Source organism: Lepidochelys kempii, chromosome 1, assembly GCF_965140285.1.
Source record: "Lepidochelys kempii isolate rLepKem1 chromosome 1, rLepKem1.hap1, whole genome shotgun sequence".
Classification (NCBI taxonomy): domain Eukaryota; kingdom Metazoa; phylum Chordata; order Testudines; family Cheloniidae; genus Lepidochelys; species Lepidochelys kempii.
This window is the reverse complement of record NC_136380.1, coordinates 223,818,529-223,833,777: the sequence shown is the minus strand read 5'-3', so window position 1 is coordinate 223,833,777 and position 15,249 is coordinate 223,818,529. Positions and strand designations below refer to the sequence as shown.

The following is a 15,249-nucleotide window of genomic DNA, read 5'->3' as shown; positions in this document are numbered from 1 at the left end:
TCTTTTCATCCTCCTTTTAAAATAACCCTTTGCTACCAGTTACCATTTGTTTGGTTTCTGCTCGACAGGGGTTATTATTAAATATTCATTGTTGCTTCTGGGAATTCATCAGTCCTCCCTCCCTCTCAAAACACCCACATGCAATTTCCCTCGCATGAGGCAGCCGCAGCCTTCACCGGACGGCTCTGCAACCTCCCCGCCCGCTCAAGGAAGAAGCGGCGCGAGCTCCGCCTGCCACACGGGCCGCTGGGCGGGCGCCCGCGAGAAGCCCCGCCCCCCACCCCGGACCGAGCGCCCGCGGGGCACCTCACGCTTCGCCTAATCGATTTGGCCTACAGCGGCTCCCGTCGGCCGTCTGAAGTGCGCGTGTGCGAGCCGCAAAGGAGCATGGCGGCCGCCAGGGGCTGCCTCTGCTCGTGCGCCCGCCCGATGCTGCCCCGGCTTTGCGTGGGGCTGGTCGCCGGGCCCGGCTCGCTGCTCAGGGCAGCGGCTTATTCCACCGCCCTGGGGGTGGGGAGCGCGGGGCCCAGCCAGAGAGAAGGTGAGACCCGCCCCCAGCCCGGGCAGGGCCCCAGCGGTTCCATTGTCGGGCTTCTGATGGTGGCGCGTGCGGCTATTCCCCGCGACTGTCTGCTGGGGTGTTTGTTTTGTTCTTTGAAAAGGAAAAATAAATGCAAAAAGAGGCATAAATACAATAAACTACAATAAAGCTAAGTTTGTGCGTAAGCTACGTTCATGCATTTGACCTTCTTTTAGGTGTAGTTTGGTCTCTGAATTCCCTGGGTCCACAATGCTTGCTTTGGGGGGGGGGGGGAACCATCCCGCTAATGCTGCTGGATAAGTATACCTGTACATGGTCTCAGCATGAACGCCATCCTAACGTAGCTTTTTATCCGTAAATAGAATTGGCAAGTTGTTCACAATATACTTCTACGTGGTTGAGACAAATCAACCTCAATTTTTCAGCATTTGCTGTTGATGTTACCTGGCAGGTGCTCAAATACTATAGCAATAAAAAACCTTAAGAAGATCTTTTTGCAATTTGTCCAAAGCTATTGAAGTAGATTTTGTTATAGTAGTCATATCTTCTACCTTTATCGTTGGTCTGATGTTGACGACTTGGGTTGTGAGCGTGCCATATATTTTGTCACTATTGCTGCATAAATTGTTGTCAGGATGTACCGGTTAATAAGGTCAGACTTCCTACTCATGAATCAAACTTTTTGTGTCTTAGCTTCTGTGTATGTAAATATCTGTTATTGGGAGAGCAGGGTCTTCGTGGGCAGGACAGAAGACTAGTTTATCGGATACATATTACAAGGATTGATGCAGGTCACAAGATCTAATTCAGTTTCGCCATGAGTGGATAGAAATTTATTGATTTCAGTGGAACTGGTGATACACCAGAGCTGAATTTGTCCTAACATCTTTAGAGTGCTTAAAGACCTGCTAAATTACTAGTAGTGTATGATTTTATTTGTTATATTGATTTTTGCTCATAAAAATTGTATTCTTGAAATATGAGTTTAGGAACATGAGGTTGGTATTCCTTTTTGCCATTTTTTAAATTTAAATGGTCAGACAAGACTCTGAAAATGTACCAATATGAACTATGGTTGGGCTGGGGAGGAAGTTAGCAAGTGAGGTCCAAGGTCAGTTCCCTGTTGAGAAGTCATCCTCTAGATCGGTGGTTCTTAACCTTTACTGCAGCCTGCACCCATTTGGTTCTCAAAATATGCTCTCATACCCTTATCAAAAATCAAAATATGTTCTCGCAAAAATCGTTGAAGTAGGTCAGTTCTTTAAATCTAGATATATTTTTTGTTTGTATATTACAGTAATCATTAAAAAAATGTGTAATGTTAATAAATACATAGGTTTGATTAAACAAAGTAGTTGTACTTATGTGCCTGTGCTTAATTTGTGTTTTCGATGATTTACCTTCTAAAAAAATCTGGCCTGTCTCACATCCCAGGTTAGAACCACTGCCCTAGATGGTAGGTGTCTGATAAGCTTGAAACTCCTTCCTCATTCTGGCAGCTCAAAGTGAAAACTCCACTATCCTTCCCCACTTACCTTGCCAGTCCCCATTACTGTGTTGTGGGAGAGGGTGTATTTGTGTAAAACTGATATTCTTTAGATTGTGGTACGCAGTGTTGTTGTAGCTATGGTAATCTCAGGATGTTAGATATGCAAGGTGGGTGAAGTAATATCTCTTACTTGAGCAGCTGCTGTTCATGAGAGAGATGAGCTTACACCAGACCTGAGGAAGAGACCTGTGTAAGCTCGTCTCTCACTAGCAGAAGCTGGTCAAGTGAAAGATATTACCTCACCCATCTTGTCTCTCTAATTCTTCAGAGTTTCACAATTGCCAACCCAGAGATGAAACTCAAGTGTCTTGTTCATTTTACTGTATTGCTCATAGCTTTCCTCAACAGCAAAAGCACTAGAGCTGTGCTCAGACTCTGGAAGACAGCACTATATTAATTTATATTTGAAAGGTTATCTCTGCAAATGCATGGGCTCTGCATAAAGGCTAGAAATTTAACTCTTTTAAAGGAGAGCTTCAATTCCGCAGAAACTGATGGCCTTTTCCACAGATAGCTTCCTTCCCACCGTGTGTGTGTGATTTTTTTTTTAAATAGTCCTGATCTGAAGCCAGTTCTCATCACTGTTTTTTATCTAACTATAATAATTAATTCTGCAGGTTGAATTTCCCATTTAGTTTTACTGTTGTCTTGAGATGCCACGGAATGATGAGGCAAAGTTAAAATTGTTGAATGTGCAAGTTTTTAGCAGTGCTGCTTAAGTCTTACTGAAGATACTGTTTTATCTTGTAGTTGCAGCATCAAGAAGAAGCAGGACGTCACAAATTGCAAGAAATAGAAGAGTGGTAAGAAATAAAAATGTTTGCAACTACCTTATCTGCAAGACTTTGAAGAGTTTTTACTCTATATTTTAGTAATTTGTCCTTCAACCCTCCCTGTCCCAAGAAGCTTACAATCCAACCATAAGACAACAGATGGATCCAGACAGTCATGGGAATACAAAGAAATGATGAGATGCTATTGGTCAGCATGATAGGCAGCGGTTTCAGCACACCAGCAACCTACCTGTTGTCAAGGTTTTTGTAGGCCTCGTGGCAAAGAGTTTTAAGGAGGGATTTGATGGAGAAAAATGAAATGGCTTTGCGTATGTTAGGGCAGGGTGGCTTGATTTAAATCAGTGACTTAGATTACCAGCTTTAATCACCATTTTAATCAGCAAACAGGAAACTGGGATTTAAACTGTTGGTTTTTTAGTCTTGTTTTGCATCTGTACTTCTTAGTTCTTTTCCTAAAGAAAGATGGATTCTCATTGGTTGGTAATCATTAAAACATGTTGACTTGGAATGAAATATAGCCTTGCAACTAAATTTGCTGTTTTTTTTGTTAATGAGGAGGATGTGTCATATCACTACACGCTTATTTAAGTAGTCATATAACTTACATTTATTCAGAATTTTAACTTTTACTCACTAGATGAATGGTTTACTTATGATTTGTGTTGAGCTTTTTTTTTTAAAAATCAACCAAAATTGCATAAAACAGCATTTTAAAATTGTTTTTAGTTAAATAAAACTACCTGAAATATGCAGGATACATAAGAAAAGTTTATCAAAACATGATTTTTGCATTTAAAACTAACTGCTTTATTAAACAACATGTGAATTGAATGATTGTTTTTGGTCACCATTTTCCTTCAGAATTTTAGAACTAGAGGACCTCACCCATACACACTTACTTTTTATGCATAGATTGGAAGAGGAAGACAAGTTTTCCAACATTTTGAACTCCCAGTTGGTTTCTTAACTTTGAATGAACTAGTAATTGAACAGAACTAGTTGAATAAACTAAAAGGAATAAAATATTTTCTTTGCATCTGCAAAAGAGGCTACTTTTGTCAAAAACTGGTGTAAAACATTTCAGCTAACTCTTGGTTACAGTTTAGTCCATGATCTCCACCAGTACAGTGGTTTAACTTTCTTTAAGGCTTGGGCAGAAAACATATACTGCCTCATAATAAACTTAGGCCTTAAAATAGGTTGTTATAATTTCAAATGTAATTTTAAATAAGCTCATTTAAAAAAATAAACCTGTATTTAATTTTAAAAATCTGATTTATTTATTTACATATCTCTCACACACACTCATTTTTATCCATCCTGGCTTATGGAGAGTTCCTCCCAAGCATGAAAGGCAGCATGAGAGAAAAATTATAGGTGCTTGCTTTGATAATTTAACAAGCGGGCAATGGAGGCTGGCATCATGGACCATTGTAAGAGTTGATCTTTAGACACTGAGGACAGGTCTGCGCTTTGGGGGAAAGTCTGTCTAAGCTACACAAGTTCAGTTACGTTACTAGGGTAATTCAAGTCAACATAGCTTACATCCACTTACTGTGGGGTCCACACTATGTTATGTTGACAGGAAGGCGATCTGCACAGTTTTCTGCATTTGCAATACTTGATTTCAGGATAATTACATCAACTATTATGGTTTGACACTAAACTACTGATGCATGCTCTCAACTTTCACTCTGTGTGAGTGGGCTTTTTTGTCTGGGAATCTCCTGTGTTTTTTTTAAATACATGGTGACTCAACAGGAAATCCAAAGGGAATGCATTATTTCTGATTTTATTATTTATTTATTTATTTATATATTCACTTGTAAGATTTTATGTACGTACACACACGCACTTTTAAGGGCAGATTCAGTGCCACACAAAAGCAGCCAGATCGCAGCAGCCAGTTAAGCTGAGTCTACAGCTGAGTCTACAGCTGCTTTGTAATAGCAGAGCAGTGCAAAGCGGTCACACACTGGTGAATCTGGCTCTTAATTTGCAATTGACTTATTGGTTTAAAGGGTGTTGTTAGTAAGATACGTGGTATGTGCAGTGGTGGTATAGAGCTCAGTCTGAGGCCCAGTGTGGCTGTGCTTTAAAAGTTCCCTATCTTGGCTTTCTCGTCAGTGCTCTCTGTGCGCAGTGGAGATGAAGCATCAGTGGCATGGGGGCCTTTCAAGCACTGAAACCAAAGCTACATTGCAGCCATTGAACCTTTAAAGAACAGTGACAGTTGTGCCAAGTAATCTACCAATGAGAATGTTTGACACTTGTCCAGTCTCCCTCATTCCACTGAATCATTACACCAACAGCGTTGTAGAGTGAAAACTATCTGTAGATTCCTGTGGTGCTGGCATAGGTTATCTCTGTCACATTGACCCTGCTTGTGTTTCATGATCCAGTTTTTAATTACTTTTAAAAATCCCTAAACTAACAGATAATTCGTTCTTTGCTTAAAGAGTAAGGCCATTAAGATCAGGGAGAATACCTTGTATTTTTCATTCAAAACAAAGAAACTCAGCCTTAACTGTGGAATCGTGACCAGTGCCTCAATAATCCATTCAGAATACTGCTGCAAAGATCATTTTCTTGATTTACCAGATCACCCCCTTTGTGTCCTTTGCTTGCTTCCATTCTGTACTGCATCAAACGTAATTTTTTTGGTCTTCACTTTTAAGGCTTTTCATGGGCTATTTTCCTGCTCTACCTATCACTTCTGACGCTGTTGAGATGTAGAGTTCCGTATCTGCTCTGCCAATGATGCCAGCTTACATCATCCACTTCTACTTAAATTTTTGAAACAAGTACCTTCATGCTTTCTTCCAAGCTCCTCTTCATGCATGAAAAGAGCTCCCTGGAAACATTTGCAAAGCCACTTCATTGTTGGCCTTCAAATCTTCTAAAACTCTTCTCTGTCATGAGGTTCAGACAGCTGTGACCTCTGGGTTTTATGGTGGTCAGTATTCTCATTGTTATCCCATGCTTCTCATTCTGTTTGTATCCACATGTTTAATCTTTCCAGTAAAATAGTAAGCTCTTTGAGGGAGGGATGGTCTTTTCGTTGTTTGTACAGTACCTGACACAATGGGGTCCTGATTGATGATTGGGACTTTTAAGACACGACTGCAGTACAAATAATACCTAATGAATGTTAAACCAAGCCACCTTGGGCATATTACGAGCTAAAAAAGGTGTGTTCGGGGGTTTTTTTTGTTTGTTTTTTTTAAATCAAGTGAACTTCAGTTAAATTTTCAAAATACCATAATTTTTAACTCCTGTTTTGTTTGTTTTATTGAAATTTAGCACTCTGAAAAATCCCACTTGGTGCCGATTTGCACCTTTAGGCATCTAAATACCTTTCATAATCCGTCCCTAAGAGCTCACATTAAACATTACTTGGTCATCTCTATGAACTTATAACAAAACCATGGAAGACCAGACTTAACTTTCCTGATACTTCTAGAATACCGGGGGGGAGGGGGGACCCTTTCTTTATGCATCATAAAGAAACCACAAAGGGCAGAAGTCTCTCTCCCTCTCTCTCTCTCTCTTTCTCTCTCAAATTCCTTTGCATGTCCCCTTTGAACTTTTCCCAGAATGAAATAAGAAATGTGATATAGAATAGTGGTCTAAAATGTGGATTTGCCTCATTGTCACTTTTTACATTTGCAGATTTGAGATATGCGTGCGCACACACACATACAGTACCTCAGGATAAAGAGAGAGACTTTCTTGGTGTAAACATAGTTTTTTCTAGAACATAGTGAATGTAGTTGTTTGGTTAAAATAAGATGTTTATATGATAGAATAAATGTTCTACAATTGAAAGGAATTTATTAAACACTTAATACAAAAGTATCTTTTCTTAAAACTCAGTAATGAGCTTAGCAAAAGGCATTCCTTGAAGTTACCGGCCTTTAGAAGATCCACTATCGCCAGCCAGTCAATTATTCCTGAGAACACCATTCACTTTGACTGTTACGGGTTTATCTCTAAAAATAACTTACCCCCACCAATGTTGTGTCACTTCTAATTTTTTTTAGCCTGGAGCTCCTAGAACTGAAAAGATGGCTGTTGATCAGGACTGGAGCAATGTTTATCCAACTGCAGCAGCATTTAATCCTTCTTCAGTGCCTCTTCCCATCCGAATGGGCTATCCTGTGAAGAGAGGAGTACCTCCACCGAAAGGAGGCAATTTGGAGCTTATAAAGGTAGGGTGCATCACTATAGTCTTTATATAACTTTGTTTTATTTCAACTCTCAAAGACCAGTGATTTGCAGTATGGCTTGATCAAAATATTTTCTCCAGATAGCACTTCATACTTGATATATTTATCACACAATATATTTAACATTGTACCCAAGTAGCGAATGAAGAGAATCAGTTCAACTTTACTATCAGTTTACTGTGATCCCTTAAACTGTCATGCATACAGAGTCTGATCTTGGTGACTTGCTCTCATAACTTGTTAATGAGACTTGTGCTGGGTCAGAGGTGAGAGGAGACACTTACTTATTTAATCCTCTCATTTAAATCTCGTATCACACACTTGGTCTAAAGAGAATAAGTAGTGAAAGTAGTAACAGAAGTAGAATAAGACTTTGTTCATTGAGCAAGTTATTGTCTGCTCAAGAGAGTGCCTTCAATTTTAAGTTCACACAGCAGTTTATTTGTTTATAAGCAAACTAGGTTACTGAAAAATAATCAAATATTTTATTTCAGATCCCTAACTTTTTGCATCTGACTCCCCCAGCAATTAAGAAACACTGTGCAGCTCTTAAAGGTGAGTTTTTGCCTTTTCTTTAAAACAGTTTCCTTGGAATTCTTAAGACACTTTAAAAAGTAATTTAATTACACCTGTGTGGTAGGATAAGAAGACCCACATACAAAGCTTGCTGCTTGTCAGACTTCTTTCTCAGTATTGTCCAGTAGCATTTTTCTTTTGTCCCATTGAAATATGATTCCACATCAATCACATAACCCTATATATTCATGTTTCCTCAACTCTGAGGGAGTTATGTTTTTTCCCCCAGAAAAGAGGCCACTGGGAGGCTTAATGTGTGACTCTGGGTTGTGATGTATTCAATGTGCTGGACAGATTGCATTGCTCTTCTGTTAGGCTTAGCTAGTATAGGGAAATGGAAAACCTGATGTCTTGATGAGTATGGGGCTTGGATATGACTCAGTCCAGAGAAAACGATGGCCTGGTTTATGCACAGTGTTTTGTACTGGTAAAACTGTTGGTTATGACTGCACTTTTTAAAAACTGATATAGGTTTTATGGTACAACCCCCAATCTGGATGTAGTTATATCAGTATAAAGGTGCTTCTACCCCATTCAGAAGAGGAAGCTATACTGCTATACATTTATACTTGTGTAATTGCATCCACCCTGGGGTTGTACTTCTTTAACTGCAGCATTTTAGCTATACCAGTATATTGCCTGAGGAAAGCAGCTGGAAGAGTTGAGAAAATCGTATAAATTCTCCAGCTGAGTTTGTGCAGCAGATACAATCTAGTTGTATTAGATATTTGATTGCTCTTGGATGCCCAGGTAGTGACTGAGGCCAAGAGTGTTTTTTATATGTATCTTTTGAGGAGTGCAACCTGTCTTCTTCCAGTGAAGATCTTGTCATAGTTACCCATGCCAATGTCCTCTCAAAAGTAATTACTGTAATGTGTTCCGCTTGGTTCTACAACTTGAAATGGTTTGGAAATTAAAGCTAATGAAGAATGTAGCAGTCTCCAGGGCACGTTCTACTGGTGGTGTAGAATCTCTACTGTGTGCCAGTAAGTTTCCAGGTGGAATTCAAAATGTTGTTTTTAATGTATAGATCCTTAAATAGCCCCTCCATATAGAAGAGAGGGATCCACTGGCAGTATGTTCTCTGTGAGGAATTCTCTACTTTGAAATTCAGGGGTCTTCTATTTTGAAATTTTGTTTTTTACCGTCTGCCCAGACGCAGATGATCTGTTAACTAGAGCTGGTCAGGAATTTTTTAGAAAAATGTCCATGTGTCAAAACCAATCTCAAAACAGGATCAAGTTTGACAGATCTTCCCCCCACCCCACCCACCAAAAAAGTTGACTGAAAAGGGAGAAAAAAATTGCTTTTTTTGGTTTTCAAATGTTTTCAAAATTTTGACTTTTTTTTTCCTTCCTGATTTGAGTTGGGAGGGGGAAAGACTTCTGAAATATAAGATATATAAATATGATAAAATATTTGTGAGATGGAAAAATAGTTTCCTACCCAGCTCTGCTGTTAGCCTTCAGAGTATGCTGCAAAGCCCATCTTTTCTTCTGGATATCTGGAAAGGGTTCTTCCAGCATGAAGCTGATGTGCTAATTTCAAAAGTAAAGAAATATTGTGGTGGTGCTTGTAAACCAATAACAGCTTTGTGTTTTCATTATGTAAGGGAATATGGCTTCCCTATAAATATACAAAAAAAATCTTTAGAACTATAAATACAGATAAGCAACAATTTTTTAAAAACTTAACTTTTTTATCCCTCAGATTTCTGCACTGAGTGGCCAACTGTATTGGACAGTGATGAGAAATGTGAGCAGCATTTTCCTATTGAAATTGAGACAGTAGATTATGTTTCAGCAGGGCCATCTGTTCGTAATCCCAAAGCAAGAGTGGTGACTTTAAGAGTAAGTATTATATTTTAGTAAACAAAAAAAGGCATTTTTCAAGCTCTTTCAAGAAATGTTGCAATTGAGACTCAAATGAAAGACAGTAGATAACTTTAAATGTAGAGCAACATGTGGAAACTCATTCATATTAGTATGACCTGTATCAGATATAAGTGAGGAGCAGTTTAAAGTAAAGCCAAAGTGGCATGCTTTCTGTCCATTCAAACTTTCTGTAAGGTAGAGACAGATACAGTTACCAGCCACATGAATTTATTTTGGAAACAAAAATGCCATCAAGCTTGATAAAGCCAAAGTCTTAGATTCCTTACCCCAAGGAATAACTTAATTAAGTAATCTCTGACCAATGGCTGGCATTTTGTGGGCCTGATCTCTTCTAGGACCCATTATTGCTTTTGCATTTTTTTCATTTGTTTGCTATAACTGTAAGACTTTTATTATAATGAGAAACTTTATTATAATGAGTTAACTTGTGTTGTGGCCACAGGGATCTGTTTAACAGCTTTCTAATTAAACTCTCATGCTTTCTAATCTAATGTCATCAGGTTAATGTGCTCTGACTCGTGATGTTCATTATTAATTTGCTAGAATGTGATAGTAACAAAAGCTTGGATTGGAACTGTTCCCAAAAACAGAAATGTAGTCCTGGGAGTGTAGTCATTTCAGGTATTTTATTCTTTGTCTTCAAGGTGACTTCCAAAGGGGAAAGGAGTTATAGTAAAACAGCAGGCCTGTGATGAAATAATTTTAATTCTGCTTGATATTTACCCCAGAAATGGCAGAATATAAAGTCATACCTGACTTTGGTGGAGGACTCCTTGGAGGACTAGAGCATTTGGGTGATAGCTTATTCAGCTAGAACAGAAAGAGCAAAGTGAGTCATTATCAGAGCGCTTTAATTCACCTGTCTGTTGGGTGTTTGATATCCAGCAGTTCACAGAAACAAAACTCTTACGTTTTATGAATTAAGCCATGGAAAGCAGGTATCCTGTCCTAGGGATGTGAAAACAGTGTAATACTGCTTGGGGCCAAGGTGGCAGAAATAGTTACTTTTTCCTCTTCTATTTTATTTTGGGTAAAAGTAATGTTTAAAAAACTATTCCATTATCTCAGTGGTCCTAATATAGTTATGACTTTGTTAATATTCCAGGACCTATAACTACATTAAAATGGAATTAAGGTTGTGAATAATGGGGTGGGGCTGGGATTAAAAATATTTCAGAGGTGTTGTAATTATCATCCCAAAAATCAAGCATTACAAACTAAGGTAACTGAATTAACACTAAGGTAACTAAGATAACACTTTTTTTGATCTTTTTCGTATGTAAGGTAGAGATGCACAGTTAAGGCAAGCATATAACCTTACCACTACCTTGTAGTGACATCCTGTAATAACCATATGATTAAGGCATTTCAGTGTTTGTTGTCCCAGATCAGATTAAATTGATTTTTAAAGATGTATTAGACTTTTTTGTATTTTCCCCCTTGTGTTGCCAGTGCAAGAGAGAGTTAAGTTTTTATTGGATGCCTTAAGTATGCATTTCTTACACTAATATCTTTGGATTTCTGAAGTATAACGGTTAACTTTCAATTTCCTGGGTTTGTAATGGTTTTGGGGTAATTAAAACATTGTTGTTTGTTTTTCCCGCCTTAAGTTACTGAAATCTACTTGTAAGCATAACTTAATTTTATGTATTGGGGTCTTTATAATTGAAAATGTCATACATGAACACTAAACAAGAAACACAGGGAACACTACTTTGTGATGTAGTATTGACATTAAATAATTTTTAAAACTTTAGTTTGAGGGCAGATTCCAATACACCAAAGCTGTGCAAAGGAGACAGCTGAGGGTACTGGTGAATTTGGCTCTTAATTTGTGTTAATTTGACCTACTTGTGTAGAGGGCTGAGTTAATCAGATAGGTGGTATGTGAGGCAGTGGGGGAGAGGGGAACAGGGAGAACCCAATCCCAGTGTCTTCTTGCTTTAAGGGTTGCCCTGCCTATCTGGCAGTGCCATCTCAGCATGCAGTGGAGCTCAGTAGCACTGATGCCCAAGCTAGTATGTGGAAATAGAAACTTTTAAAGAGCAGCGACAGGTGGGCTAAATAATTGACCAGTGAGAACTCTTGACACGGGTCCAGTCCCCCTCATATGACTGACTCTTTACAATGAGTAGAATTGTCGTATGCAAGTTAGCAATACAGGAACAGTGGTGACGGGTGATTACAACCCTATCTGTGGCCTATTATAATTACAAAAATATTAGATACAATTATTAACAACCTTGGTTGTAGCTATGGGCAAGATAAGATTTCAGATAAGTTTAACCATATGGATGTCTTATTCTTCTAAGATCATTTTGGACAAAGAAAAGACAGAGAGGGATGCTAAATATCTTGAATTACCCTATTTTTAAACTATAAACTAACAAACTTGATAATTCATTCTGTAATCAAAGTGTAAGTGCTGTAATGTTGGGAAGGATATGCTGTTTTTCATACATAACAAGGAGGTTGTGGAAAATGGAACTCAATCTTAACTAAGGAGAGTTGAGACCAGTGCCTCTAGTATAAATTAACTTCCCTCAGGGTGGCAGGTCTTTGATATGCATGGGAAGGGGTATATTTGGTTTTGAAATCTAAAAGGCTTGTCTGTACTTTTTGGGTTTGGGGTTGAGGAGATTGGGGTGGGGAAAGTGGTAGTAAGGGCATTAGACCCTGGCTACCTCAACCAGGGTATCTCCATTTCCTGTGGTCGGGGTGATGAGGATTGGCTTGAATTCTCTCTGAATGAGAGATGTGTGGGCTTTAATGGGTGTAAGGAAGTACCTGTAGAAGTGTTGTCCCGTTCTTCGGTCTTCTCCCTCCGTGTGTGGGATTACATTGTTTGTTAGATGGCTTTTGCAGCTTGCCCTGCAGACTGGTACTTGGGCATCTGACTCTGGTGACTACTTACTTTGGAGTGCTGCTACATGGTGGCTGAGAAATTTGAGTGTAGCTCTTGGGTGAAAGAGAGGTGGAGGCCTGGGAGTGGTTGTAAGGATGAGGGGGATCTCTTGATCCCTGTGGTGATGAACAGGAAATGAGGCAAGAAGAAAGCTTGTTTTTTGTTGTTTTTTACGAGAAACTTAAATTGAGATGTTGTTGTATCTGACTACCATTAGTTCTGTCTTGAAAGGCTAGATTGTTAGTCATAGACATAGAGTCATAGACTTTAAGGTCAGAAGGGACCATTATAATTGTCTAGTCTGACCTCCTGCACAACGCAGGCCACAGAATCTCACCCACCCACTCCTGTAACAAACCCCTAACCTACTTCTGAGCTACTGAAGTCATCAAATTGTGGTTTAAAGACTTCAGGGTGCAGAGAGTCCTCCAGCAAGTGACCTGTGCCCCACACTGCAGAGGAAGGCAGAAAATGCCCAGGGCCTCTACCAATCTGCCCTGGAGGAAAATTGCCATATTTGAGATCAGGAAGGAATCAGCTAAACCCTGAGCATGTGGGTAAGACTCACCAGCCAGACACCCAGGAAAGAATTCTCTGTAGTAACTCAGATCCCACCCCATCTAACATCCCATCACAGGCCATTGGGCATATTTACCGCTAATAGTCAAAGATCAATTAATTGCCAATATTAGGCTATCCGATCATACCATCCCCTCCATAAACCTATCAAGCTTAGTCTTGAAGCCAGATATGTCTCTTGCCCCCACTGCTCCCCTTGGAAGGCTGTTCCAGAACTTCACTCTTCTAATGGTTAGAACCCTTTGTCTAATTTCAAGACTAAACTTCCTGATGGCCAGTTTATATCCATTTGTTCTTGTGTCCTCATTGGTACTGAACTTAAATAATTCCTCTCCTTCCCTGGTATTTATCCCTCTGATATATGTATAGAGAGCAATCCTATCTCCCCTCAGCCTTCTTTTGGTTAGGCTAAACAAGCCAAAGATCTTTGAGTCTCCTTTCATAAGACAGGTTTTCCATTCCTCGGATCATCCGAATAGCCCTTCTCTGTACCTGTTCCAGTTTGAATTCATCCTTCTCAAACATGGGAGACCAGAACTGCACACAGTATTCCAGATGAGGTCTCACCAATGCCTTGTATAATAGTACTAACACCTCCTTATCTCTACTGGAAATGCCTCGCCTGATGCATCCCAAGACCACATTAGCTTTTTTCGCAGCCATATCGCATTGGCGGATCATAGTCATCCTGTGATCAACCAATACTCCGAGGTCCTTCTCCTCCTCTATTACTTCCAACTGATGAGTCCCCAGATTATAACAAAAATTCTTGTTATTCATCCCTAAATGCATGACCTTACACTTCTCACTATTAAATTTCATCCTATTACTATTGCTCCAGTTTAAAGGTCATCTACATCCTCCTGTATGATATCCTGGTCCTTCTCTGTATTTGCAATACCTCCCAGCTTTGTGTCATCGTCAAACATTCTTAGCGCGCACCCACTTTTTGTGCCAAGGTCAGTAATATAAAAAGATCAAATAAGATTGGTCCCAAAACCAATCCCTGAGGCACTCCACAAGTAACCTCCCTCCAGCCTGACAGTTCACCTTTCAGTATGACCCGTTGTAGTCTCCCTTTTAACCTGTTCCTTATCCACCTTTCAGTTTTCATATTGATCCCCATCTTTTCCCATTTAACTAATTTCCCATGTGGAACCGTATCAAATGACTTACTGAAACTGAGGTAAATTAGATGCACTGTGTTTCCTTTGTCTAAAAAAAATCTGTTACCTTCTCAAAGAAGGAGATCAGGTTGGTTTGGCACAATCTATCTTTTGTAAAACCATGTTATATTTTGTCCCAATTACGATTGACTCAATGTCCTTAACTACTTTCTCCTTCAAAAATTTTTCCAAGACCTTGCATACTACAGATGTCAAACTAACAGGCCTATAATTACCCGGATCACTTTTTTTCCCTTTCTTAAAAATAGGAACTATGTTAGCAATTCTCCAATCATACGGTACAACCCCTGAGTTTACAGATTCATTAAAAATTCTTGCTAATGGGCTTGCAATTTCATGTGCTAGTTCCTCTAATATTCTCGGATGAAGATTATCTGGGCTCTCCGATTTAGTCCCATTAAGATGTTCGAGTTTGGCTTCTACCTCGGATGTGGTAATATCTACGCCCATACCCTCATTCCCATTTGTCATCCTGCCATTATCCCTAAGCTCCTCATTAAAGGAGTGCTGCAAAGGAGGCAAAGTATTTTGTTTAGATATTGGGCCATGCCTAGATGATCCTTAACCCCCCCTCCATCCACAGTGTTTAGCGGTCCCACTTCTTCTTTTTGTTTTCTTCTTATTTATATGGCTATAGAACCTTTTATTATTGGATTTAATTCCCTTTGCAAGGTCCAACTCTACATGGCTTTTGGCCTTTCTCACTTTATTCCTACATGTTCTGACCTCAATAAGGTAGTTTTCCTTGCTGATCCCTCCCATTTTCCACTCCTTGTAGGCTTTCTGTTTTTTCTTAATCACCTCTCTGAGATGCATGCTCATCCAGCTTGGATTACAACTCCTGCCTGTGAATTTTTTCCCCTTTCTTGGGATGCAGGCTTCTGTTAGTTTCTGCAACTTTGACTTGAAGTAATTCCAGGCCTCCTCTGCCTTTAGATCCACAAGTTCTTCAGTCCAATCCACTTCCCTAACTAATTTCCTTAATTTTTTTTAA

The 15,249-nt window shown here is 39.4% G+C and overlaps 1 protein-coding gene across 3 annotated transcripts in view; it reads left to right on the top strand.

Moving 5' to 3' along the window:
- The first annotated feature begins 336 nt into the window (after positions 1 to 336).
- Positions 337 to 15,249, top strand: part of MRPS35 (mitochondrial ribosomal protein S35) — a 55,753-nt gene continuing 40,840 nt past the window's right edge. Inside the window, exons 1-5 of one of the 3 annotated variants that reach the window (XM_073315402.2) lie at positions 337 to 541; positions 2,841 to 2,893; positions 6,928 to 7,095; positions 7,608 to 7,668; positions 9,400 to 9,539. In XM_073315402.2, coding sequence (XP_073171503.1) covers positions 388 to 541; positions 2,841 to 2,893; positions 6,928 to 7,095; positions 7,608 to 7,668; positions 9,400 to 9,539 — 576 coding nt within the window. In that variant the 5' untranslated portion in view covers positions 337 to 387. The other 2 variants (XM_073315412.2, XM_073315420.2) reach the window with 2 other exon arrangements.